Raw genomic sequence first — 24831 nt, 5'->3', positions numbered from 1 at the left:
GGGAGGAGGACGAGGAGGAGGGAGAGGAGGAGGAGGAGGACTACGAGGAGCGAGAGGAGGAGGAGGAGAAGGAGGGGGCGGGGGCCTCTCCAAGTTTGTCGGGACCTTCTTCCGAGGCAGCGGCGGCAGCAGCCAGGGAGGCCAGGGCGGCGCGCGGGCCGGGGGCGGGGGCTGGGGCCGGGCCCGGGGCGGCGGGTCCGGCGCCTCCGCTCTCCTCCAGCTCCTGCTTCAGCCTTTGCACCCATTGCGGCCGTGGCCGTCCTCGGCGCGGCTCTCCGCGCCGAGCGCCGGCTGAGCCCGCTGCTTCCCGGCCCATGTACTGGAAGCATGAGAACGCCGCCCCGGCGCTGCCCGAGGGCTGCCGGCTGCCGGCCGAGGGCGGCCCCGCCACCGACCAGGTGAGCGAGCGAGCGAGCTTGTGAGCCGTCTGGGCCGGGGTCGGGCAGGGGCCGAGACACAGCCGGGCCGGGCCGGGCCGGACCGGGCCGGGTGGCCGGCAGTCGTAAGGAGGAGGGGTGCGGGGGTGCGCCTGGGAGTGTGTATATGTGAATGTGTGAGCGCGCGCGAGCACGAGGCGGGGGGGTCGCGGAAAGTGGGAACACATTATGCAAATGTTGGAGGAATTTCTCAAAAAGCGATTTAGCAAAGACACAGGCGAATCAAGAGGAGGCGAGGCGGGTATTGTCCGTCTGAATAGGCGCTGATAGCGCCGATGCGCCGGGGGTTGTGCGGACGCAACGCTGAGAATCGCGGCACGGAGCCGGTCCCGGGCGCTCCGAGGGGCTGGAGGGTGCTTTTTCCTCCTCTTGGATGTCTGCGTTTTCTCTTTTTGGTCCCATTTCGACCCCAATCTAGCCCCCGTTTTGCTCTGGGTTTCCCTCCGACTGGCCCTCGAAAGGCGCCTGAATCTTCGGCAGTATCCCCGCATCTATTTCGCCGCGCGCGCGGGGCGGACGCGGTCGAGCTGATGCTCCCAGCGCTTCGGGTTTTATTTTCCTCAAACGCCACCCCCATCTCTTTTTTATTTTCTTTCTTTTTCTCTTTTCTCCTTTTTGCATTTTGTGTCGAGAGGAGGAGAAGGGAGCGAGGAAGGGGGGTGGGTGGAAGAAGAAAAAATTCGATTTTTAATTACTACCATTAAAAAATCAAATTTGCAATTCTTTGGGCGGCCTGATGGATCTCACTGATTGACAGTTGGAATTGACACTCTGGCTACCTCTTATCTTGGGCATTCACGACAATTTCTAATTGCAGGTAGTTTGTGTGTGTGCGCGTGTTTTTTTTTTCCCCCTCAGAGGCTTGGATTGCAAGGGAACTAAGCGATTACTTCAAGAGCCACGGGTTAAGTGCAGGGAGAGGGGGAGAGAGAGGGAAAAAATCCAATCCAAATTCAAATTGCTTCATTAGAGAGACACCGCTTTTGTGGGGAAGGGCTTTAAATGCCCACTACAAAGTTAGGACTCATTGTTCCGCGCGGGTTTATATAACAGGCGCGGGGAGGCGCTGGGCTCAGGCTGCGCGGAGCCAGTTCTGCAGCAGCCGCCGCCTGCGTTCCCTCCCCCCTCCCCTAGGTGATGGCCCAGCCAGGGTCCGGCTGCAAAGCGACCACCCGCTGCCTTGAAGGGACCGCGCCGCCCGCCATGGTGAGTTCGTTCGGCCCTACCTTCGGTCCCTGGTCCCCCGGCGGCCGGGCCCTGAGGAAATGACCCAGCTTTCCGGCCCCGAAAGGCTGCTTGTGTGCTAGGGGACTCCCGGAGGGCGCCGCCCCTCTCCGAGCCTCGGTTTTCTGGCCAGGAATGTGAGCTTTGACCGCTTTTGGCATCTAGGACGCGCGTGCTAAAAGTTGGAGCCGTCCTTTCCTCTCCAGTAGGCTCTTCCTTTCCTGTCCTGTAGCCCGTGGCTTGTCGTCTCGGGGGGATTTCGTTGTCAGTTGGTTCGCTTGGGCCGCAGATTTGTCTCCGAGGCAGCAGCAACTCTGGGCACCCGGCTCAGCCCTCAGCTCAGCGCTCGGCTCTTCCTCTCTCCCCTACTGCAGGCTCAGTCGGATGCTGAGGCTTTGGCAGGCGCTTTGGACAAGGACGAGGGTCGGGCCTCTCCCTGTACGCCCAGCACGCCATCTGTCTGCTCACCACCCTCTGCCGCCTCCTCCGTGCCGTCCGCCGGCAAGAACATCTGCTCCAGCTGCGGCCTCGAGATCCTGGACCGATATCTGCTTAAGGTGAGACAGGGGCAGGATGTTGGGAGGGTGTGGGTTGTAACCCAGAGGACTACAGGGAAGCATCGCTGAATTTCGAATCCTGGCTTAGCCGCTGCCTGACTTCGCAGCTTTGGGCAAATCTTAGGGTCTCTCTGAGCCCCCGGGTTCCAGTCTGAAAAATGGCCTGAGTGCAGAGTTTATTTCTACCTCCCGGAGCTTCAGCGTTACAGAAGGAAAGTAGGGAAGTCCCATGCACCTTCAGAGCCCCAGCGTCTCTGTCTGCAAATGGGGTAGGGGAGGCTGGGGCCCGGTGTGAGAAGAGGCCGGCGCTGAGACGCCCCCCACCTCCACACCCTCCCCAGGTCAACAACCTCATCTGGCACGTGCGGTGCCTCGAGTGCTCCGTGTGTCGCACGTCGCTGAGGCAGCAAAACAGCTGCTACATCAAGAACAAGGAAATCTTCTGCAAGATGGACTACTTCAGGTAGGCTGCAGCCGCTGGGCCAGCAATGTCGCCGCAGGCAGGCCCCCGGCACGCGCGAAGACCGCCTGTGTGGCGCGTGTCTCTGACTCCCGAGCCCGCGCGTCCCGAGTGCACTCCTGGCGGCCGCGCGGGCCCAACTCTCCGGCCCTCAGCGTCAGGAAGCTGCAGCCCCGGTGCCAGTGCCCGAACAGGTTCGGACAGGTGACCCGCCTCCGGTTGCTGTGGCCCACTCTGTCTTGGTCGCGTCTCTGGCTCCGTCTCGGGTCCTGCCCGAGTCTTAGGCTCCAGTTCCGACTTCCAGTGCGTCGGTCCAGCTCTGATGTCCCCAGCTCTGGCCCCGACCCGCTCGTATCCCAGCCACAATCTGGCTGCAACTCTGGTGCGCTCCGGTTGTGGGTTCCAACCCTACTGCTACTCCAGCCATGCCTGCGTCTCTCCTGGGCAGGACCCTGAGCTGGGCTCCAGAATCTTTCCCTCGCTCTGACCCCGGCCCGGTTCGAGGCTGCATTCGAGTCTGCTCTGGCCCCAAGTACTCTCCTCGCGTTAGACTCGGATCCAAACCCATTTTCAAGCGCCTCGATCTAATCCCGGACCTCAGTCTCCGGCTGCGCCTCAACTTCTACCCCCGCGTCGCTCGAGTGTAGTAATTTCCAGCCTGGGGTCCCGTCTGGGTCCCAGGCGCCTGTTCCAGCTCCGTCATCCTTTCGGATCCGGCTTCAGCCTCTCCCGGGTCTAGGCGCTGACTTTGGGCCACCAGGACAGGAAGGCGGAGTTGGGCGCCTCAGCCAGGGTCCCGAGTAGGGTCACCCTGGGCTGAGCTCTCCGCGCCGCAGTGCTGCGTCCCGGCCCCTCTAGACCGCAGTTGGGCTCACCCTCCCGCCGCATCTCTGAACCGGTTGCACGAGCCTCTCTTCTCACCCCGCGGCTCAAGCCTGACCTGGTCATGGGGTCGAGGTCACTGCGAGGTCAGAGGAGTAGCGGCAGCCTGCCTGCTCCCGGTGGGGAAGCATGAAGCAGGCCTGAAGCCGGGCCATCCGGCCTATGGAGCTGGAAGAGAGTGGAGTGGGATTGGTTCCTGGGAGGGACGCCTGTTCCCAAGGGCTTTCTCAGGAAGTGGAGAAAGCTACTCCCCTATAACCACCACCGCTCAGTCCGCAGACATCCTTCCGGTCCTGGCCTCAGGAGAGGCCATGGCTTCAGTCTTCCTGGGAAGACCCCAGCCCCAGAACGATCCCCTGATCCCCTGAGTCAGGGAATGTGGTGGAAGGCAATGTCACCCCCCAACCCCTGGCATTGAGTATCTAGGAGCTTGGAAAGAGAAGACCTTGACTCCCAGGGGAGTTTGCAGCATTGGGGGCTGAGGTGCTCTGAAGAAACCTTAGGAAGCCTGGTACAAGAACTGGACTCTTCTTTGGTACATGGGTGTAAAAGGATGTGCGCTGGGGTGTGCATGGGGAGGGGCGATTCTGCCAGGTGGCCTAGGACTTTGTGTGCAAGGAGGGTATTGTGTCTGTCTTGTCCCGATCTGTGTGGTGGGGCTGGGGGGGGGGGTTGGGTGTGTCACTGAGCAGGGTGAGGGGCATTTGGACAGCATGAGCGTTCCTTTACAACAAGCATGTTCATGTTCATGTGTGAGTGTCAGGAATGCATGTCTGTGTGAATGTTGGGACCTTGTGTGTCAGAGCAAGATTACATCTGGACTGTGATCCAGAGGTGAGAGGGTGAGGATTCTGAAATCCTGTCCTTCCGCACCCCACCACACACTCCTCCTCTGAAGGGGCATTTCTGCTTATGGTCTTAATTCAGGCACTGAGAGCTCAGAGGTTTGACGTGAATGTGGATTTGTGGATGTGGGCTGTGGTGTGTGTGGTGGAGGGCAGGATTATCATTGTGTGATGTGAAACCAGAGTGTCACATCTCTCCTCTGCTGTCTCATCTGACTCTTAGCTGGCCAAGGCAGGAAATGGAGCTTAGAGTCTCTATCTAGCCAGCTCCCTGCTCTAGGTCTGACTTCAGTTGGTTAAAACAACAACAACAACAACAACAAAAACAAGCCAGCTGCTTTTCAGGGCCCCTTGGATTCATCAGCTAGCCAGGGACAGGTCTCCAGCCTGGGAAACGCAGCAGGCCTCTTCCTGTAGAGGAAGGCAGGCCCGGACCCCTCTCCTGGCCCTCCTGGTGATGACGGACCTGACAGCCCTGTGAGTCACTTGCCCACATGTCCTCGCTGTGTCTCATGCCCAGTCTGGACAGGCCTCCTTGGTTGATGTGCTTTATTAGATCTTCAAGGATTAGTCAAACTCAGATCCTGACCCCACTGTTCAGCGCCTCCACTGAATGCGGAGTCCCTCTTCCCACTGGTGCAGCTGTTGCGGAGAGACACAGAGACAGGGCTCATCTGGCCAGCGCTGAATCACTGTGTGACCTTGGGCAAATCACTGCATCTCTCTGCCCTCCATGTCCTACAATCAGGGTTCTCTCTATGAGCTGTCAGGGAGACCAGTGAAAGGAAGAAGGGTCAGTAGAAGCTCCCTAACTGGTAGGTGTTATGGGTGTCACCATTGTCACCATTGGCCGGGTGGATTCCAGGCATGATCCTCTGTTGCTATTTCCTCAGGCAGTTTGGGGATGAGGGGTGGGCTGGGCTGCTTCTGGGCTGCAGGTTCTGAGCATGAATCCTTTTCCAGTGACAAGAACCCCAAAAGCAAAACTAAAACAGATTTTTGGTTAAGAAAATGGAGGGAATAAAAGCTGGCATTCCCTGGGATGAAGGAAGTCTTGTGGCTCTTCTGATCATTTCTCCCCCAGCCAGGTCTCCCTGAGGGCATAACTCATCCCTGGAAGCCCCACCTGTAACAAAAATAATAAAACCCACAAAAAGGAGAGAAAAAAGCAGGCAGAGCTCCAGGCAGGGACTATTGTCTGCTCTGAGTGGCACCCCAGGCTCTGGGTGGCTGCTGTAAGGGAGCTCTTCCTGGAGAGAGCTGAAAGAGAGCTCTTCCTGGTGGTGGTGGAGTCGTGGAAGGCAGAGCCCCTCTCTAGAGCTGGAGCTCATGTGCTGAGATTCTCTAGCCCTCTGTTTCCTGAAGCCCAAGGTCAAGGGTCTGATGGGAAATGGACTGGAGTACTCACCCCAAGGAGAGGCCAAGATCTCTGAACAGGATGCAGAGAGGGATGAAGTGGCCAAGATCCCTGGAGGGGGCGCTGGTGGCTTCTGAGGTCCTCTGCCTTTCAGTCTTATCCCCCAGGGAAGGGTTTGTTCTTGGTTCTACTCCCCATCTTGCCCCTCCGTCATGACATCGGCCTGTAGATCCCCCTTCAGTCTCTTTTGGCAAAACTGGAAGTTGGGGTCTCAGGAATCTAGAAGTTAGGAAGGCACTCCAAGCTCACTGGGGCAGGAGGCTGCAGATCCTGGGAGAGTCTGGAGGACCAGGGCTGCTCTTGGCTTTGCATTGTTGGAAGGGGTTGGTTTTCTACTGGCTGTATGCCCTCAGTGAGGTTGCTGGGCCTCTCTGCCTCAGTTTCTCCAACACTATCCAAACAGGGACCTCACCAACCTTTGTGGATTCAATCAGATTGCCACCTCCCCTCACTCTCTGAGATCTGGCAGAAAAAAAAATTACCACTAGGAAAATATGTACTGCTTTTAATTTTTTCACTTTTTTGTTGTTGTTATTAAGACCATTTTTCTATTTTCTTCCAAGAAGTGGAGGGAAAAAAGTTCTGGGGAAAAAATAGCATTCCTTTCTGTGGCATTCACATCTCCACTGTCCTCGGCAATCAAAACCCGAGACAGCTTCCTCCTGCCCACTGACCCTGTGGCTGCTGCCCCCCAAAGGCAGGCAGAGACTGATCTGCAGTGCCCTTCTGGCTCCCCCAGCCTCCTAAAGCATCGTGCCTATTGTATAGCTGGGGAGATGTCCCGAGAGAGAAGAAAGTGCCACGCCCAGGGTCACAAGAGATTGTGGAAGAGGGACTGGATAGGGGTTCAGACACTGTCAAGAGCTCTTCTCTAACCCCAGAACCATTGCTTTATTTCATTGAATCCTCCGATCCACCTTGTGAGTATCATACTGTCATAATCTTTACATCATAGGAGGAGAAACTGAAGCCCTGAGTGTCGAGGTCATGCAGCTAATAAGCGGCAGAACTTGGATGAGCTCTATGGCTGCCTGACTCACCATCCCTGTGTCTAAATATTCAGTATTCTTCTTCTCTAGATGTGTCAGCAGCCTCCTGTGCAAGGTGGGGCCCATGGACTGGCAAAGACCCCCCTCTGACGGCCCTTAGAGTCCTTGCCCAGTCTGGTCTGCTTCCTACAGTGAGCACCCACTGTGCTCTGACATGGGACTCTCTCTGGGTGGGCCCTGGGAGTACTTGGGCAGGAGTGACCGCCTCAGAGATCCAGTGACTGGAGCAACTTTGCCAGGATCGGGTCACCAGGATCCCTGGCCCTCTTGTCTCCGAACCATGAGAGTGGCGAGTGAAGGGTTAACTACCTCTCCTTGCGTTAACGGGGGTGGGGTTCAGAGTGTGCCCTGGGCTGGGCCTGGAAGGGAGGGGGAGCTGCCTACTGAAGTTCCAGTCCCCAGCTGGGCCGGTGTGACTTAGGGCAAGCCCGCAGCCTTCTCTCCCTACTTCCACCTTGAGCCCAAGTTCGGACGGCGGACTCCAGCGGGAGGACCCCACCCCCTCCCCCAGAACGAGGGTCCCAGGGGAGGCTCTGAGCTGGGAAGCGGCCCCCCACCGCGGCAGAGAGCGGCCCAGCGGCCGCCAGCTGTTGGGGGACAGATGTTGGGGGAGCGAAGAGTTCGGGGGAGGGGCCTCAGGCTGGGACCTCCGAGGAGCGGGGTGTTTTAACCTCTTAATTGCTGGTTCTGTTGTTTCTGGCTTCTTCTAAGGGTTTGCGCCGAAGGGAAGGAGCTGAAGGAATAGAAAGGGCTCCACCTCTGATCTCTCCCTTGTTTGCTTCATAGAATCTGTCTAAGGCCATCAAGCGAGAGTCCTGAACGCAAAACAAGTGAACATCGGTTTGAGTTTCAGCGCGTTTGCTCACTGGCTTCTTAACTAACATTGGCCTTCCCACTCTTGAGCTTCGGCTTCCTCATGCTGAGAAGGGGTCGCTTAGTAATGGGGCAGTGGTCGTAGTGAAACTCCGGTGGGTTCCTTCGTTGAGGCTCATTCATCCAATAAATAATTACCGAGTTCCTACTCGGTATCCGGGAGAGGTAGGCCGGGAGAAGGAGCCTGACTTGGTCAGTGGCTCACAGCTCCCTCCGCACAGCCACGAATACCCAGATATCTCCGTTCCCTGCTCCGGTGAGAGAGGGCGCAGAGGTGCCCATTGCCGACTCTACTCCCTTTAGCAGACGCCTGGATGAGCAGCCTCGGTCCACACCTCTCCATCCCTAAAGCACCTCTGTGTTCTGCGCCTTGGCCTTGCGGCGCGCGCGGGGATCCAGGGAGGGGCGCGCATAAGGCTGGGGGTTGGGGTGCGGTGGCCGCGCCCCCTAATCCCTTTGGCGCTCCCTTCGCAGCTCCCGAACACCCCTTTCTTGAAGTTTCGTTGTCTCCGCCGCCGATTTCGCTGCTTCCGGAATCCGGCGGCTCGGGCCTCGCAGCCCGCCTGGGAAGGAGTCTGTCGGTTTGTCACAGCCTCGATCCGTAAGCTTCCTCGTGCCCCTTGTTTGTGCCACTGAGCCTTTCCCCGGGTGGGGGACACGCTTCAGAAGCGGCCCGAAATGCATCCAAAACTGCATCATGATCCCCATCCCCATCCAAGGACCCAACGTGAGGACGATTTCGTTTGACTGGGCGGAGACACGGCGACAGTGGGGAGATCCGATAGCTGGGGACAGCCTCTGGCATTGGGGCGACACGCGGAGGGTGAGAAAGTTGCTCAGAGGTCTCTAGCAGCTCCTGTCTCAGAGCAAGGGGATGAGGGCACTGTAAGCGGCCATGGTAGACGCTGAACGCGCCCGGGTGTCGCGGCCTCTTGGAGTGGAAAGATCAGGGATGCGCGGGGAGTCTTGGATGCATTCTGGCGGAGAACGAGGGATCCGTAAAGCCTAGCGCGAGGATCCGGGAGCTTACACTCTGGTGCAGCGCCCTGACGCCGGAGCACGAAGACCGCAGGCTGGAGCCTGTCCACTCTAGCCTGCCTCTTAAGTCCGGGACCTTCTGCTTCCCGGCTCTTTCGGCTCCCTGGGAATGCACTCCCCACCTACTGGAGCTGGCGGGGCCCCAGGCCCAGCGAGCCGGAGTTTCCAGGACCCAAGGCCCGGAGAAGGGATGCGAGTCTGTCAGCCAATACCCCTTTCCTGATCATACCCTCGGGATTCAACTCTACACATCTCCCGTCCGGCTGCTTCCAAAGGTTCTAGTGTTTTTTTTGCATCTCGGAAGGCACCTCAACCCCTGCCGCACACACTCTGTGTGGTCTTGGGCAAGTCACTCATCCACTCTGAACTTCCGATTCCACGTGCGGAAATTGGGTGCCAGAGTCCCCACTTAACATGGTTGTGGAGAGGGTATGTGCCCCAGGACCCAGACGCACAGCAAGGGCTCTGCACCCAGCTTGCCCTTCCTCCTTTCAGAGGCCAGGAAGTGCTCCCATCTGGAGCCGGGAACCCGGGACCGTCCACTCGGCAGGAAGGGGCTGGGGTGGGCAAGGCGATTTCCTCTCCTTTTTTATCAAGGGATTGGGAACCGAGACCACTGGCTAGGTTGGGGAAGCTAAATTTCCAGGGTCAGGAGACACTTGTGTTTTGGGGGAGATTAATTCGTCACAGGCTCGCAGCGCGGCCTGAGCTAACCGTGCCACCACCGCCATTCCCCTTGCGCTCCTTGTCCGAGAGACAGCTGAGTTGGGGGTACGTCTGAGAGCAGGGACTGGCCGAGGCCTCCGCGCTCTAGCACTGAGTTCAACCTTAGACCGAGACTGTTTATTCAACCGGCAGTGGCTTGCATTTTCCAACGCAGTCAAGGCTGTAACCAGAGCGCATTTTCTGGGCTGGTTCCTCCACACATTCAAAAGCATTTAAGAGTGCACCTTCGGGTGGAAGTGTGCCTCTGGGGACACAAAGGCAAATTTTCCTGATCCTTTCCCAGGAATGCCAAGGGTGGAAGGGAGAGCCAAGAAACCTGACATTTACAAGTCGGTGTGACCAGTGCTGAGAAGGTGGTGCTGGGAGCCACGGGGTTGGGGGAGGTGGTGGGGGCAGCAGACTATGCAAAGGCCTGGGGTGGGAAAGTGCTTCAGAGGGGACTGATCTTCCATTGTGGCTGACCAGGACTGCGCCTGCGTGTGGGGTGAGGGATCCCGAAGGTTAGGGAGGAGATGAGCCAGAGATGATATGGTCTTTGGGGCTTCATAAACTCCAAGGATTTTGGACCAAATCCTAAGGGCTGAGTGGAGCTACCAGAGGACTTTAAGCAGGGCAGGAAACAGGATAAAGTGTGCATGCTGGAAACCTCACTGTAGCCCCTGTGTGGAGATTGTTTTGCAGGGGTGACAGGCTTGGAGCTTGGCCTTGGAGGGGCACATGATGGGAGCCTGGTTGAGGAGGGCAGTGGTGGCCATGGAGAGGAGATAGGTCACAGAGATACTTAGAAAAGGGAACCAACAGCACCCAGTGATTGGTTGGATGTGGGGTTGAGGACAGGGAGGTTTCTAAGCTTGAGAGGCTGGGAGAGTGGGGGCACCATTCCCTGAAATAGAGGAAACTGAGGCTCCGAGCTTTGGGATAGGGTCATAGGGTGAGTCATACACTTAAAGAACAAACTTTCGCTGGTGCTCTGGGGACAGGCCTCGGGATGACTTCTGGGATGGGGCAAAGCAGACTCTGCCCTTCCTGGAGGGGCTCCCAGTCTGGTGGTGGAGGCAGCCACACCCAAGTAGCCACACCACAAAGGGGGAGGAAGAGGGGAAGAGGCTGAATCAAGAAGGCTTCAGGGAGAGTGGGGCATTTGGTCTGGGCTTTTTTGTCTTGTTAGAATGTCACTGGGCTCCAGAGTCTGGGACTAGCTGGGTACTTTAATAGACTACAAAGTGCTCAACAAATAGCAGTAATCACTACTGTTGTCACTAAGTTCAGCTCAGGGCAAGGAAAATGAGAACTCAAAGGTGTTAACCAAGGTGCCCAGGGTCACAAAGCCAGTAAGTGCATATCTGTCTATGCTTCCAAGAAACTCTGAGCTTCTCTATAACTGGGTTACAGTTGCTTTATCTCTGGAGTCAGACTAGCTAGGGTTTGTATCCTTGTAAGCTGTGTGACCTTGTGCAACTTACTTTACCTCTCTGGTCCCCATTTTTCTCAATTTCAAAATGAAGATTAATTGGGCTTATCAACATAAAACTTAGAATCTTGCTGGGCAAGTGGTAAGTGCTCATAAATTTGCCTAAGTTATTACTATTATTATATATTTTCCCCAACCCGTATGATATATTTTAATGAGCAGGTTAATGTTATATACAAATATAAGTGATCGTTACAGGAAATATAGAAAACTCATAAAAGCACCAAGAAGAAAATAAAAACCACCCAACAGCTCACCGTCTAGGTGGGACTTGGCTGGGGGGGGGGGTGAATCCAGACAAAAGGAAATGCTGAGTGAAGGCCCTCAGGAACTGGGGTGCGGCTGGACCACTAGGGTTTGATTGGCCTGTCTGAGCCTCACCTCCGCCCCTTCCCCGCCCCGGTGTCCTGCAGCCGATTTGGAACCAAGTGCGCACGGTGCGGCCGACAGATCTACGCCAGCGACTGGGTCCGGCGGGCGCGCGGCAACGCCTACCACCTAGCCTGTTTCGCCTGCTTCTCGTGCAAGCGCCAGCTATCCACGGGCGAGGAGTTTGGCCTGGTCGAGGAGAAGGTGCTGTGCCGTATCCACTACGACACCATGATCGAGAACCTCAAGAGGGCCGCCGAGAACGGTACCCAACCCGCCCCGCCCAGAAACTGGCCGCATTTCGGCCCCCTGTCCTATGAGACCCCACCTTACCCTGGCATCCCAGGGACTGCCCACACTTCTCTAGAGGCACTCGCCCCTTCATCACCTGGAGGTAGCCCGAGGGTGGGGCTGCCCAGGGACCTTGTGCTTCGGGCTCCATCATTTATTTACTGGAAAGTAGGAAGTCACCACCGGTCCTTGCAAATTACATTTCCTAATCTGTAAAATGGGGGTAATGATAAGACACCTCAAAGACAGATGAGTTGATGTGTTGTAAAGCCAAGAGGCACTCAATGAACGCTAGAGATGATTCTCATAATGGGGCAGCCTACTCCACCTTTGGACAGCTCTGATTGGCTTAGGGGCTCATCCCCACCAGCTGCCTGGAACCGTGCTTGGGCCAGTCTAGGGGAGATGATGTGACCCTGTTCTCCCAACTCCCACCTCAGCAGCTCCAAGCCAGAAGTTTGGGGGTGGGGGCTTCCATCCTGGATGGTTAGGAGAAAGGCCTTTAAGTCTGGAGACCTGAGCTTCTGTTTTGCTTCTGGCCTGTTGTGCTGACATATGAAGTTTCCTTTTCTCTCTGGGCCTCAGTCTCCCTAGTGTGCAAGATGGATGTTGGACTAGAGAGATCCGTAAGTCACTTCTGGATACTGTGATTTCCCAAGACACTTAGGCCCAGGAACAGGGTCCAGGTCTCCCAGGGATTGTGGGGGCTGAGTTATAAAGTGTCTGCCCCATCCCCAGTGCCTCTGAGGAGGGTTATGAACCATGCTGCCTCAATTTCCAGCCTGAGGACTAGTCAGGAATTCCCCTGAATGTTCCTGTCCATGGCCACACCAGGGCCATCACTTTCTCCAGCCAGGATGATGGCTAAGTGGGTCTAGGTGGGGAGCAAATGAAGTTGGAGTGCTTTGAAGTTACCTGCAAATGACTGGGCAAGTCGGTAGTGGAGCTGGGATGGAAGCCCAGGAGTCAGAGGTTCCTCCACACTGTGACCCATCAGTGACTCCAGGCTCCTTCTGTACCTGGACCAACCAGGACCATCCCTAGTCACAGCCTTGCCAGTTACACTCCAGCTCTCACAGCCAGGCTTGGCTCCAGACTCCTACCATGCAAGGAAGCTTGAAGGCTTAAGGCCTCAGATCTCCTTTACTGAGCAGCCCTCAGTTTTGGCTACTGCTTTACTTTTTAAACCTAAACACACATATATGTCCATTATAGAAAATTTAGAAAGGATGGTTCAGCAAAAAGAAGAAAATAAAGACCACTCCAAACACCACCACCCCCTCACATTTTAGTGCATATCTTCTCAGATTTTGTTCTATGGAGAGTTTGTTTGGCTTTTCTTTTGAAGTGTTTTTTCCTAATTAAAAAAAAACTGTAAACAGTGGTGGAATTTCTGGAGATTTTTGTTTTCTTTTTTTGTGCTTACCTGAAATTTATCAGTTTTTGATAAGGAGCATGTATTGCCTTTGTATTCAGAAAAATGAGGTATTAAAAAATAAAACGGGAATATAATTAGTGTGATTATAAAAAGTAATGTAGGTGGAAAGAGAATAGCTAACATATACTCCAGTTAACAAAATTAAACCTTAGAGAACTAGGATAACAACATATGATCGTCATAAAAACTTCAAAAGTTGCAGAAACCATTGAAGTAGAGTTGCCATAGTTGCACTTCTCAGGGTTAATCACTACTAACACTTTGATGTATATCCTTCCAACGGTTTTGCTTCCATCCATTTTTACAAAATTAGGATCACAGTTCTGTAACCTGCTTGCTTCCTATCTGCACCAGCCTTTGGTTTCACCAGTTTATCAAGGAGGGAGCCCAATATGGGACGCTAGAGTCAGCCAGCTGTCAGAATACTAGTCGAAATGTCCTGGGCAGGGACTTTCTTCTCTCTGAGCCTCAGAAGCTGAGAAATCCTCCGCTGTAACATGAGAATAAGGTCACCCATCCTCAGGGCTGTGAGACATACAGGGCACACCGAAAGAGTAGCGTCTGGTACTGAGCAGACGCTCAGAAGTGGAAGCCCCTTCCCCAAAAGACTGAGCTCAGGGACTAGGACCCTGGGATCCCCGCTCCCCGCCAATTCCCTCCTGACACTTCCAGGGACCAGCTCCCCCCACCCCCGTCCTTTCCAGGCTGCCACTAGAAGAGATGGGGACGCGTGGTCAGCCACTTCTGTCGCCCCCAGGGAACGGCCTCACGCTGGAGGGGGCAGTGCCCTCGGAACAGGACAGTCAGCCCAAGCCGGCCAAGCGCGCGCGGACGTCCTTCACCGCCGAGCAGCTGCAGGTACCGCCGCGGGCCGCGTGTGGCCGCATGTGGGCGGGGCCTCTGGGTGGGCGTGGTTGAGAGGGCCTCCTGACTCCGCCCCTCTGCCTGGACCCTCGGGTGGCGGGGAGGGGCTGTAGCTGTCTGGGGCGTGGCCTCCGGGCCGGAGCCTCTGATTGGGCCGGGGCCTTGGCGACCTCCGCGGGCTCGTGCCTCACCGCCCCGCGGCGCCTGGCAGGTTATGCAGGCGCAGTTCGCGCAGGACAACAACCCCGACGCACAGACGCTGCAGAAGCTGGCGGACATGACGGGCCTCAGCCGAAGGGTCATCCAGGTGGGGCCGGGAGTGGGCGGGGCCTTCGGGTCTGGGGCGGGGACTAGGGACCTGGGGGCGGGCCCTCGAGCGCGGAGCTGGGCTGCGGAGCCGCGGGTCCAGGGCGCACGTGGCCGCCCTTCCTCAGATGGCGACGAGGCAGCCACGCCTGGGGTCCTACCGCGGCGCATCCGGCCCTTTTCCGTGAGGCTGAGGCTGCTGAGGCTGTCGTTCCAGGTGTGGTTTCAAAACTGCCGGGCGCGTCATAAAAAGCACACGCCGCAGCATCCCGTGCCGCCCTCCGGGGCGCCGCCCTCCCGCCTCCCTTCCGCCCTGTCCGACGACATCCACTACTCTCCGTTCAGCAGCCCCGAGCGGGCTCGCATGGTCACCCTGCACGGCTACATTGAGAGTAAGTGACCGCGACAACTTGGCCGTCGGACCTTTGGGAAGGGGGGAGAGTGGAGGAGTGTGCGTGGGCGGCCGAGCTGTGCGGACGCGATGCTGAGCCTCGTGAGTGGAGATGTTCCGCGCAGCCGTTCCGACCTGGTGGTTGGGGAGAGGAGTTAAGTTCCCCAGCTCTGCCTCAGTGGGGTTAGACCCTTGATAGAGACAAGCCATTCACCATTCAAAAAATACTTTCCAAGAACCCACTCTGTGCCAGGGCCCAGAGACTAGGGAGAGAATAAGATGGATAAAGTCCCTGCCTTGGTGGAGCCTGCGTTCTGGTGGGAGAGACATGAAACAATACCAGATTGATGAACATTTGGTTTTTATTGTGTTAATTCCTCTGGTAAAGATGCTGAATGGGAATGTCTGGAGATGTCACCTCTCAGCAGGCTGAGACCAGAAGGATGGGTAGGAATCACTGAGACACAAAGAGTGGGGAAAGAGAAGTGCAGGCAACAGGAACCGAATGTAGGCAGAAAGCCGTGTGTCATGGACCTCGTCCACAGTTCTGGCTCACTGTGGGGTTGTAGAAGAAAGCCAGTGTGGCAGGAGTACCCAGGGCTCCTGGGTGCTGCAGTCTAGGTAAGTCAGCTGACCTCCATGAACCTCAGTTTCCTCATCCGTAAACTGGGACATCAGTAATGCCTACCTCACAGGGTTGTGAGGATCTGCTCCTGCATTCAGCGAATATTTGTTGAATGTCTTTTGTACTCTAAGCACTGGGATACGACAGAAAACATCACAGACCAAACCTGTGTGCTCCTGAGGCTCACATTGCAGGATGGGATGGGGGGAGAGACAGTAAACTAATAAAGGAGGGAGGGCAGGCATGTCATTGGGGACTGGGCACTGGGAGGGAAATGAGGTGGCAGGTCATGGCGGAGTGACCTTTGAGCAGGAAGAAAGATAGAACCTTGTGCCTTTCTAGGGGATGAACAGGTGACAATCTGCTATTGAGCAGATGCTTATCACAGACTTTCTTTCCCTTTGAGGCTGTTTCCATTGATTGTTGCCACAAAGCTGGGCGTGACCAGAAAAATAGAAGTGGTGACAACATACCCACAAACTCAAACCCTCCCTTCTCTGGCTCTAAGTAAATGGGAAAGAGATATGAGGTCAGAGAGAGCACAGCTGTGTACTGAGCCCCTGCCATGTGCCAGGCACTGTACTAACACATGTTTCTAAACCTCAGAGATCACCATCCCATTGTACATATGAGGAAACTAAGGGCCTGCAGTAAATTAGTGGGAGTCAGGATTCCTTAACGATCGAGAGTGCCCTTTAGTGTCAGACTTTGGGGCTTCAAATCCTGTCCCTGCCACTTACTAGCTGTGTGACATTTGACAAGGTTCTTAGCATCCCTAAATACCAGTTTCCTCATCTGTAAGAATGAGAACAGTAAGAATCCAATCTCTTTAAAAAAAAAAAAAAGTACTTATTTCACAGCAGCGTTGTGAGCATCAAATGAGATCACTGACCTAATGTCTTCAGCATTTAGTAAATGCTGGATAAGTATTAGCTGCTCTTGTGATGGTGGCGGTGGTTCTGGCTGGCAGAGCTGGGAGTGCAGAGTCCTGCCTACCATACCAGGCTGCCAGTTGGAAATCATGTCTCTTTGTTCTGTTCCATTTCTGAACCATCTGCTCAGTAGGAGGGACTTTATTCTCCTTTTCTCTTCTAAACAATGACATGTTCAGCCTGCATAGAGCCCACTGACGATCAAGTTTATCTGTTAAAGGCATCAAGGACCAGGGATCTCTAGGTACCAAGAGTCTGGGCCAGCAGCCAGCACTTGCTGTGGAGTTAGAAAGGGATCTAGGTGACCCCGTGGGGAGTGGGGCCTTGGCTTCCAGAATCACACCAGGGCTCTGCCCACATACTTTGTTGGCCAAGCCTGGAACTGTCTTGAACACCTAGCGAAGGGCCTGAGCCCTTTCCTCTTCCCGTCAAGGTGAACCCAGCTTGGGGCAGAAGGTGTCAAGGGTGTTTGGACCCACTACCTCTTGCTGAATGACTGAAGGTCACCTTAGCAATTTAACTTGCAGTTCACTGAATTCAGTTTCCTCGGTTTCCCAGAGCCTTCCAGCCTCTGGAATCTAAAAAAAAGAAAAAAGCAAAAAAAGAAAACTTTGGAAACAGACCCCAGAAATATGTGCACACACATAGTTTCCCAAGTAATCTCAGGCTGTTCATGGACCCCTAGAACCCCCCCGGTTAAGACTCACAAATCTTGTACAACCACTTTATTCTATAGATGAGGGGACTATGGCTCAAAAAGGCACAGCAACTGGTCTTCAGTTACATGTCAATTGTAAGTCTCTGTACAGGGTTCTTTCCCCTGTGACCAAAGAGGATGAAGTGCAGAGAACAGGGAGGACACAGACTTCTCTTCTCCACTGTAGTGGTAAAGAGGTGAAAGCATGAGAGCTTCAGGTCAGACATCAGGATGGACAGTTTTAGATGTTGGAATAGGGTACAGAGATTCAGTCAACAAATAGTTAAAGAGTACCTACTAGAGCCCATGCCTCATTCTAGGTACTGGAAATCTACACTGATCTAGAATCTAGAAAACAGGCAAAAATCCCCCCACCCCACCCCAACCCAGCTCATTGGAGCTTGCATTGTAGCTGGCAAAGACACATAATATCAAATAAACAACAGAAATAGATGGTAAGTCAGATGATGGTAAGTGCTAAGGGGGAAAAATAAAGCTAACAAGGAGGAAAGTGGGGTGGGGTGGATATTGGTGTTGGGTTGCAATTGTGAATAGGGTGGTCAGGGAGAGCATCATAAAGAAGGTGACAGGTGAGTGAAGGGTCTTTTAGCTGGTCTCGGGGGAAAATTTTGGTGATTGGGAGATAAGGAGGCACAAAGCACTGAGGGAGGATCCTAATGGATGGGGTACAGCCTTGCGTGTAGGAGATGTTCTGTACATATTCATTTATGAGTGTTTATTAGTGAGCCAGACTGTTACCATATAGCACTTTATAGATAGATCATAAAGACTTCCACATTGCAACCAACCCTATTGAAATTTTGCCCAGGGCCACCCAGCTGCTAAGTGGCAGAGGTGAAACTGGCCCCAGGACTCCAGCCTGCCCAGCACGGGGCTGGTGGGATCCTGCATGGAGGCTGGGGGATGGGCTCCAAGGCATCCTCTCGTCCACAGGTCAGGTACAGTGCGGGCAGGTGCACTGCCGGCTGCCTTACACCGCGCCCCCGGTCCACCTCAAAGCTGATATGGATGGGCCACTCTCCAACCGGGGTGAGAAGGTAAATGGAGCCAGGTTGGGTCTGGTGGGTCAGATCCACCCTCCCGGGATGGGTTTCTGGCAGGACTCTCATCACTGAGTGGGCACCACGCCACTTTGTGGCAGACCCTCTGCCCAGCATACTCAGGCCCCTGCTGTTCCCTCAAGGCAGTCCCTTGAGCAGGTGCCAGTGTGTTCCATGTGCACGGCCAGCCTCCTTGCGGCCTCCCGCTGATGGCTGGCTTTCTCTTTTTCAGATTTGTGGATTTAGTTTCTTTGCTCAAACTTTGCAGTTCCAAGGAGGGCTTATGTAAATCACACGCCACCCTGCCTCCCACCATCTCACAGGTTCCTCTTACTTCCTCCTTTGTATTCTGTTGGTTGGGAGTGAATATCCCCGAGCTGATGGGGCCCAGGGACAGCAGGTCAGCCAGTGACGTCGGTCACTTGTCAAGTCCTCCCTTGTGGAACCCGAGCTCTGGGTTGTCTCGAGCATTAGGACTGAACATCCAAAGGTGCTTAGACATCACCCAGTCCAGTGGCTTGAAAGTTTTGTTTTTAAGCTTGAGGACCCATTTGTTGACTCTTCCTTAAGGCATGATGCAGATGCAAGGGCTGGAGCTGCTCTGGGTGAGATTGTAGAGACAGTAGGGCCCCTACCTCCCTCTCTGCTCCAAGACGCCTCTCAGCGAGCTTTGAAAGATACTCCCTCATTTTAGAGATGGGGAAATTGAGGCTCAGGAAGCTCAAGGTCACAGAGCCTGAATGAGAACCCTTGTCTGTGTTCATCTCACTTATTCATTTATTCAGCTGACATTTGCTACGTACTGATCATGCCTGGGAGCCCTGAGTCATTTGCCAGGAACACAGAGATGAAGAAAGCACAGTTCCTGCCCTTGAGGAGGCCAAGGGAGCTGGCGGGGGGTGGGGCGCAGCTCAGGAGAAACACAGAAAGACTTCCCGGAGGAAGGCACGCCTGAGCCCAGGCCTGAAGGCTGAGTCAGAGTTTGGCAGAGAAGGCATGAGCCACCATGGCTCTCAGGGAACCTGGAGCAATTCAGTGCTGCTGGCGCACAGGCTTGGGAAGAAGAGGAGTGAGAGGCGAGGGTTTTGGGCTGCCAGGTGGAGGAGCATGGACCGTGGTGGGACCTGGAGGCCTCTTTCAGAAGCATCAGTGTAGTGGTCCTCAGAGAGGCAAGGAGCCCTGGGAGTCAGCGGGAATGCTGGGCCAGGGAGAGAGGGCCAGACCTTTGAGCTGAGTGCCGTGTGCCTCAGCATGATTTGGGCAGCTTATAAAGATGCCCATCCTAGCCTCCTCACTAGAGAGCTGGTGCGGAGGCCTGCGGCAGAGCCCAGGGATCTGCAGGTGTAACACCGAGCTGATGTGATCTTGATTGAGCACCTACTGTACGTTGGTCTCTGTGCTGGGTGCCATGGAGGAAGGTGGATGGTGGGGGGCGGGATACAGACAGCCAGTAGGACCAAAAGGTTTATAAGTAAGTGGTAGTACCTATTCAACACGAAATCCCGCAAGCCCTGGGGGTGGGTGAGCACACCCCAGGAACGTCCCCTCTGAGGCTGTCGTGCTCACAGGAAGAGCTGCTGTTGGTTGAAGAGCTCCTCTGTTCACGGCAGGCACCTTACACCTGTGGTCTCCCAATGCCTGTGGATATGAGGATGGTGTCCTCATGGTAAAGATAAGGAAACAGAGGCTCAGAGAGGTGACACAGTTGGTCCAGGGATGTATGTAACAAATCCATCAGACTCTGAAGTCCACTGAGTTCAGTAATCACTTCCTTCTGTGCAGCACTTTACAGTTTACACAGTGCTCTGACCGTGCCCTTCACAGCTTCCCTGGAGGAGGACAATGGTTGACTCCATTTCATACCTGCAGAAACTGGGGGCTTGGCCAGCACAGTAACTCACGCAGGGCCACCCAGTGAGCGTGGGGACAGCTGGTCTCAATCCTAGGACTGCCTGCCTCAGGCTGCCCCCGTCCTATGGAGCGTGTAAGTCCCATCAGACCTGGCACTGCAGAGGTGAGCTGGCCAGGTTCTTGTCCTTAAGGAGGGAGCAGGAGGCAGGCAGCTACACCACAGGATGACAGGGCAGTTGAGGTGAGGGAAGGACATGTCCTTTGAGGACCCAGAAGATGGACTGACCAGCTCTCGCGGGGGGAAGCAGGAGACGACAAGAGCATGTGCCAAGATCAAGACATAAAAGGAACCTGGATTTGAGGGACTGTGTGGCCGAGGCTCAGGGAAGTGGGGGGAAGGGCCTGGACCTTCAAGCAAGGAGCTTAGGCATTTCCCAGAGGGCAGGGGGAAGCCTTGGAAGGGTTTAGGGCTGGGCTCAGCACTTGGAGATGAGCCCTTGTCTCCTGGTCACTCAGCTGAGTGTGTGGTTATGTCTGGTCGAGCCTGAAGGCTGAGCTGGTCTGGGGTCTGGCAGCTTTGGCTGGAGGAGGTTTGGCTGCGGAGCCAGAGTTCTCCCTTGCTGGGCCTCATCCCCAGCTTCACGTCCAGCAGCTCTGCAGAGAAACGTCTCCCCTGTTCTTCACGACCTTCTGCCCTCTCACTGTCAGACCTTCCTGCCGGCTCCCAGGGACCTTTTCTGTCCACATCTTGCCAAACCCACAGGGCCTGGTGGGCTGTGTGCGGCCAGTCAGTACAGAACCTTTCTCCCAAGTCCCTCTGAGCCTGTGCCGGCTTAGCCGTGAGGAGACTCAGTGCCCCTGGGGCAGCACCCCCAACCCGCTCATCAGGACCAGCGCCGGCCTGGCCAGAGGGGTGCTCTGAACATCCAGGGTGGCACCCACTCACCTACTGTCTCCGCCACCTCATCATCTGGCCACGTGTGCCTGGGAGTTTCCAGAATCACACTTCTTCCTGGTCACAGCCCCTGATCCCCTCATTCAAAGCATGGGAGGCTCTTAGAAATCAGGGCCCAGTCGTCATCAGTCAGATGGAGAGACTGAAGCCCATGGAAAGGAAGAGTCCTTCAGAGTCATCCCTCTCGAGAAAGCTTCTCTTAGGAAAAACCCAAAGCCAGGTGTCCCAGAGCCCAGAGGAGAGCGGACTGAATCCCAGCTCCGCCACCTTCTCATTCGGAGACCTAGGGACCTAATTCACTTCTCTGAGCCTCGATTCCTTCATCCACAAGATGGGGATAATAATAGTCCCCACCGTGTAAGACTGGGAGCAAGTGCGATCATATCTGTAAAAGCCTAGCACAGGGCCTGGGGCACAGAAAGTGCTCGCAGCTGTGGGTCGTTATTACGACTACACTTACAGAGGTCACTGCCATCGCTTTCCTCCATCTCTCCTCTTGGTAACTGACCTGGGCAGGTAGCAGTCCTGATCAGAAAATGGAACCGCCTTATGGCCGTACCCGCTTGATGTCCCCGGACCGCTTGAAACCTCCTCCTGACACTTTACTGTCAAAAGGCGCATCTCATTGACCAAACAGTCAATAATCCTTGACCTGAACTTCAGGGGACTGGCTGTGTGGGCGGCAGTGAGGGGTCAGCTGGGCACTTTAGGTGGGAGAGGGAGAGGGAAGGGGGCAGTCCGTCCCTGACCACCCACTGTGTGTCAGGCACCTGGTGTGTGTTAGCCACCTGCCTCTCGAGGTGCTTGGCAAAGTGAAGGGCTAGGCCCGCTGCCTGGTGCTTGATAAGCACCGATGAGGACTGTCATGGTGGCCTGGAGAGGTAGAAAGCCTGCTCTCAGTCAGGCCTGGGTTGCCTAGCTGTGTGATCGTGGGCTCACTCATCTTCACCTCTCTGGCCTCAGCGCCCTCCCCTGTAAAAAGGAGACGATGGTGAGACACCCTCGGGGTGAGGCGAGGTTTTCGTGAAATAACGCACCCAGTGCCCAGTAGACATTTGCCGCTGCCCTCCTCTCTCACTGCATCCTCCCTGTTCTGAGGAAGAGGTTTTGTCTTTCCCATTTGACAGATGAGGAAACTTGCTCAGAGAGGTGAAGTGAGTTGCCCAAGGTCCCACAGCAAGTAAGTGACTGAGCCAGGATTTGAACCCAGAGGTGGGTCCTGGGCCACTCTCATTCTCCAGGCCTTCGAAGACCTCTGGGGGGCTGCCAGGATTGGGGGCAGGCCCCAACTCAGCCACCCCCCATGCCGTCCTCCTGCAGGTCATCCTTTTTCAGTACTAACGCTGCCGGCACTTCCGCATCTGTCCGTGGGTGCCCCACAGCTGCCTCTCAGCCGCTGAAACCCGGAGTCCGAGTCGCTGCCAGGGATCCACCCGCTCCGCATCCACCCCTCATCCGCCATCCTGCCCGCCACCAGCGGGCCCCCCCCCCCCCCCCGGCCTGGCCCTCCCCTCTCCTGCTGAGAACCAGAACCCTCTAGGAACACCACAGAGTCCTGCTCCCGGAAGGCAGAGCTCCCTGAAATCTGGAGCCAGGGCGAAACAACAGCCCGGTTTCCCCATTTATACAGGAGTCATCTTCAACTTAAGCTGATTACAATAGCAAAAGGCCGAATTGAATTGCGCGACGTCAACAGCCTTCCAATTGACAGGTTTTCTTTCCTCCCATATTGGCCTTTATTTACTTCTTCCTTGGAACCATCTCTGAATTCTGAATAGCCGACAACCCCCAGTGTTATCCATTCTGTTGCTTTTGTCTGGAAAACTCTACAGTGTTTGTGGGATGTCCCCAAAGGAGAGCTCTGTTCTAATTTTATCATTTCCATCTGTCTGGTTATGTCAAGTCAATTCAGACAGAGAAGAGACACTGACCAACCCTGAGAGGCCCAACAGGGCAGAGATGGAGGCCTGCCCAGACCAAGAGGCAGGGGGTTAAGTGGGGGCTGGGGGTGGGGTGGGCAAAGCCCCCCATCCATTGGTTTGGCAATCCAGGAGCAGAATGTGGCACATTGGGCTGGGAGAGGCGCTAGCCATTTTAAGGAGAGGAAAGAAGAAACTCGGGTTGGGGCCCTGCTCCCACCTACTTATCCAGTGTATGTGCAGGGGACCTAGCAGAGATGGTGTCTGCTCTATGTGGGGACATTTCTGACTGTTTGGACAGGTTAGAATTGGGGTCCCTTGTTGGCTACTTGTTGATTCCTGATAGGGGTGCTTGGGCCATGTCTTCTTTTGGGGGAACCACTCATGGGGGTGCTGGGGAACAGAGCCCAGGAAAACAGCAGTCAGGGTGTTCATTCTAGACCCGTCGCTGAGTCCAGAGAGGGTGCCGGCTGCCCAGGTGAGTGCGCCAGGCCCGGGATTCTAGCTGGCCCTTCTGGGTTTCCCCATCAGCCCTGCCCAGAGCCAGCCCCACCCACTCCTGAGGACACAGGCCAGACCCAGCTGTGCTCACAGCCACCCTGTCCTGCTGCAACTCTTCCGCCCCAAACAAAAGGGCTTGGGCTATACAAGACCACGATTTATGTTTTCAGGGGACACCCATTTGTCCCAAGCTTATCTTGTAATTTTAGAATAACTTGGTGTCCTGATGCATTTCCCACTAGAGGCTGCTAGTAAGCATGTTTCAGCCCAAGTCCTCCTTCCTGCTTTGGTTAACCTGATATGTTGCTTTTGGAAGGAGACTCCAGGCCAGGGAAAGCAAGTTCATGATACAAATGTATCTGCTGTTCCTGTGTCCACCCATGGCAGACATGGCTAATCGACTGCAGCACTCTCTGTCTCACTGAGGCTGGAGAAGGTTTCAGAATCCAAATGCTTGCAATTGGCACTGAAAATGAAAACCTATCGGCCATTCTTGCTATGGGACCTGGAGGAGGGCTGGGCCTGGGTGCAGCCCAAGAAGGGAAGTTGCTTCTTTCTCCTTTCAAAGATGGTTTCGGCTGACTCAGGGCAAATAGAAGGCACCCCTCAGAATGTGGGCAGTGCAGCTGGGTGCAGAACTCAGTGAATAACATGTACCCAGCCCTGCGCTTTGTGCTGATGTTAACAGAAGCAGCTTGGCTCCGATGCCTGGTGATTGGGGAGCTCTGATCTTTCCTTTGATTTTTGCTCCCCATGATAGAAGTCCCGAGCACAGTCATGTGGTGAGTGGCCAGCTGAGCCCTGCCCAGGGACACCCAGAACCCACTCTGCCTTGAGCCTCCCCCCCAGGGTCTGTTCCTTGCGTGGATCACGTGGTCGTAGCATGTTGCGGTTCAGACATGTCTCCACTAGCCTGTTAGAGCAGCCTGGGAACATACAGGCCAACAAGACTATTTATTTAAATACAAAACAAAAGGGGGAAAACACACACGCGTGGAAAAAAATTGTAAGCACTTTTTTGTAAAACCAATGTCTGTTTTGTTACCTACCTTTCATGTTGTGCTTTGTAAATGTCTTATTTGTGTAATAAATAAAGTTAATGCAGGTGGAAGTGCTGGCACTTACATCCAGAGCACGGTGGGATCCCATTTCTTTCCTGCTCTCTGGTTAAGGGCTCGGGCTCAGGCCTGGCCCCCGGAGCACCTGGGCTGCTGGACAGTGAAACCCCTTCCTGGAAGATTGGTTCTGTTTCCCAACTAGTAACTGAGTGTCGTGAAGGCAGGATGGTGGGTCTCTCCCCTAATCTAAGCTTTGTAGGAAGTCAGGCTGGCTGCTGTCCTCTGTCTCGCTGCTGAATGTGCGCTCTGCAGGCTCAGAGAAGGGCCCTAGAGGGGCACCCTGTCAGGCAGATGCTGTAAACAGACGGATCCCTCCAACAAGCTGTCGGGACTGAGGAGGGCATTTGAGCTATATCCTTAGATGAGAAGTTCAAGGAGTAAGTTCAAAAGAGGAAATGCTGAGGGGGCCAGGGAGGGAGGCACAGGGGAGCCTGATTGGAAGAGGGGAGGAGAATTTGATGTGGTGAAATGAAGGGAATATGGGATGGGAGACAGGGCAACAGGCCTCCAGCTTCAGCACAAGTCCGGGTCTCA

At 55.2% G+C, this 24831-nt stretch overlaps 1 protein-coding gene across 6 annotated transcripts; it reads left to right on the top strand.

Annotated features, from left to right (window-relative positions):
* The first annotated feature begins 183 nt into the window (after positions 1 to 183).
* LHX6 (LIM homeobox 6) lies at positions 184 to 24311 on the top strand. Of its 6 annotated transcripts, none has more exons than XM_031450382.2 (10): positions 184 to 398; positions 1572 to 1643; positions 2036 to 2218; positions 2560 to 2681; positions 11393 to 11613; positions 13835 to 13935; positions 14153 to 14248; positions 14465 to 14639; positions 17847 to 17950; positions 22080 to 24311. In XM_031450382.2, exons 1-10 carry the CDS (start codon positions 315 to 317, stop codon positions 22098 to 22100), a joined length of 1179 nt encoding a protein of 392 aa, XP_031306242.1. In that variant the 5' UTR covers positions 184 to 314; the 3' UTR covers positions 22101 to 24311. The 6 variants fall into 6 exon arrangements, with proteins under 6 accessions (XP_031306242.1, XP_031306245.1, XP_031306246.1 ...); XM_064490495.1 differs by lacking the exon at positions 184 to 398 and adding an exon at positions 1166 to 1254 and having other exon boundaries at positions 22080 to 22254; XM_031450385.2 differs by lacking the exon at positions 1572 to 1643 and having other exon boundaries at positions 22080 to 22254.
* Positions 24312 to 24831: the final 520 nt, after the last annotated feature.

Source organism: Camelus dromedarius, chromosome 10 (assembly GCF_036321535.1).
Source record: "Camelus dromedarius isolate mCamDro1 chromosome 10, mCamDro1.pat, whole genome shotgun sequence".
In the NCBI taxonomy this organism is placed as follows: Eukaryota; Metazoa; Chordata; class Mammalia; order Artiodactyla; family Camelidae; genus Camelus; species Camelus dromedarius.
This window is presented reverse-complemented; position numbering and strand designations above follow the sequence as displayed.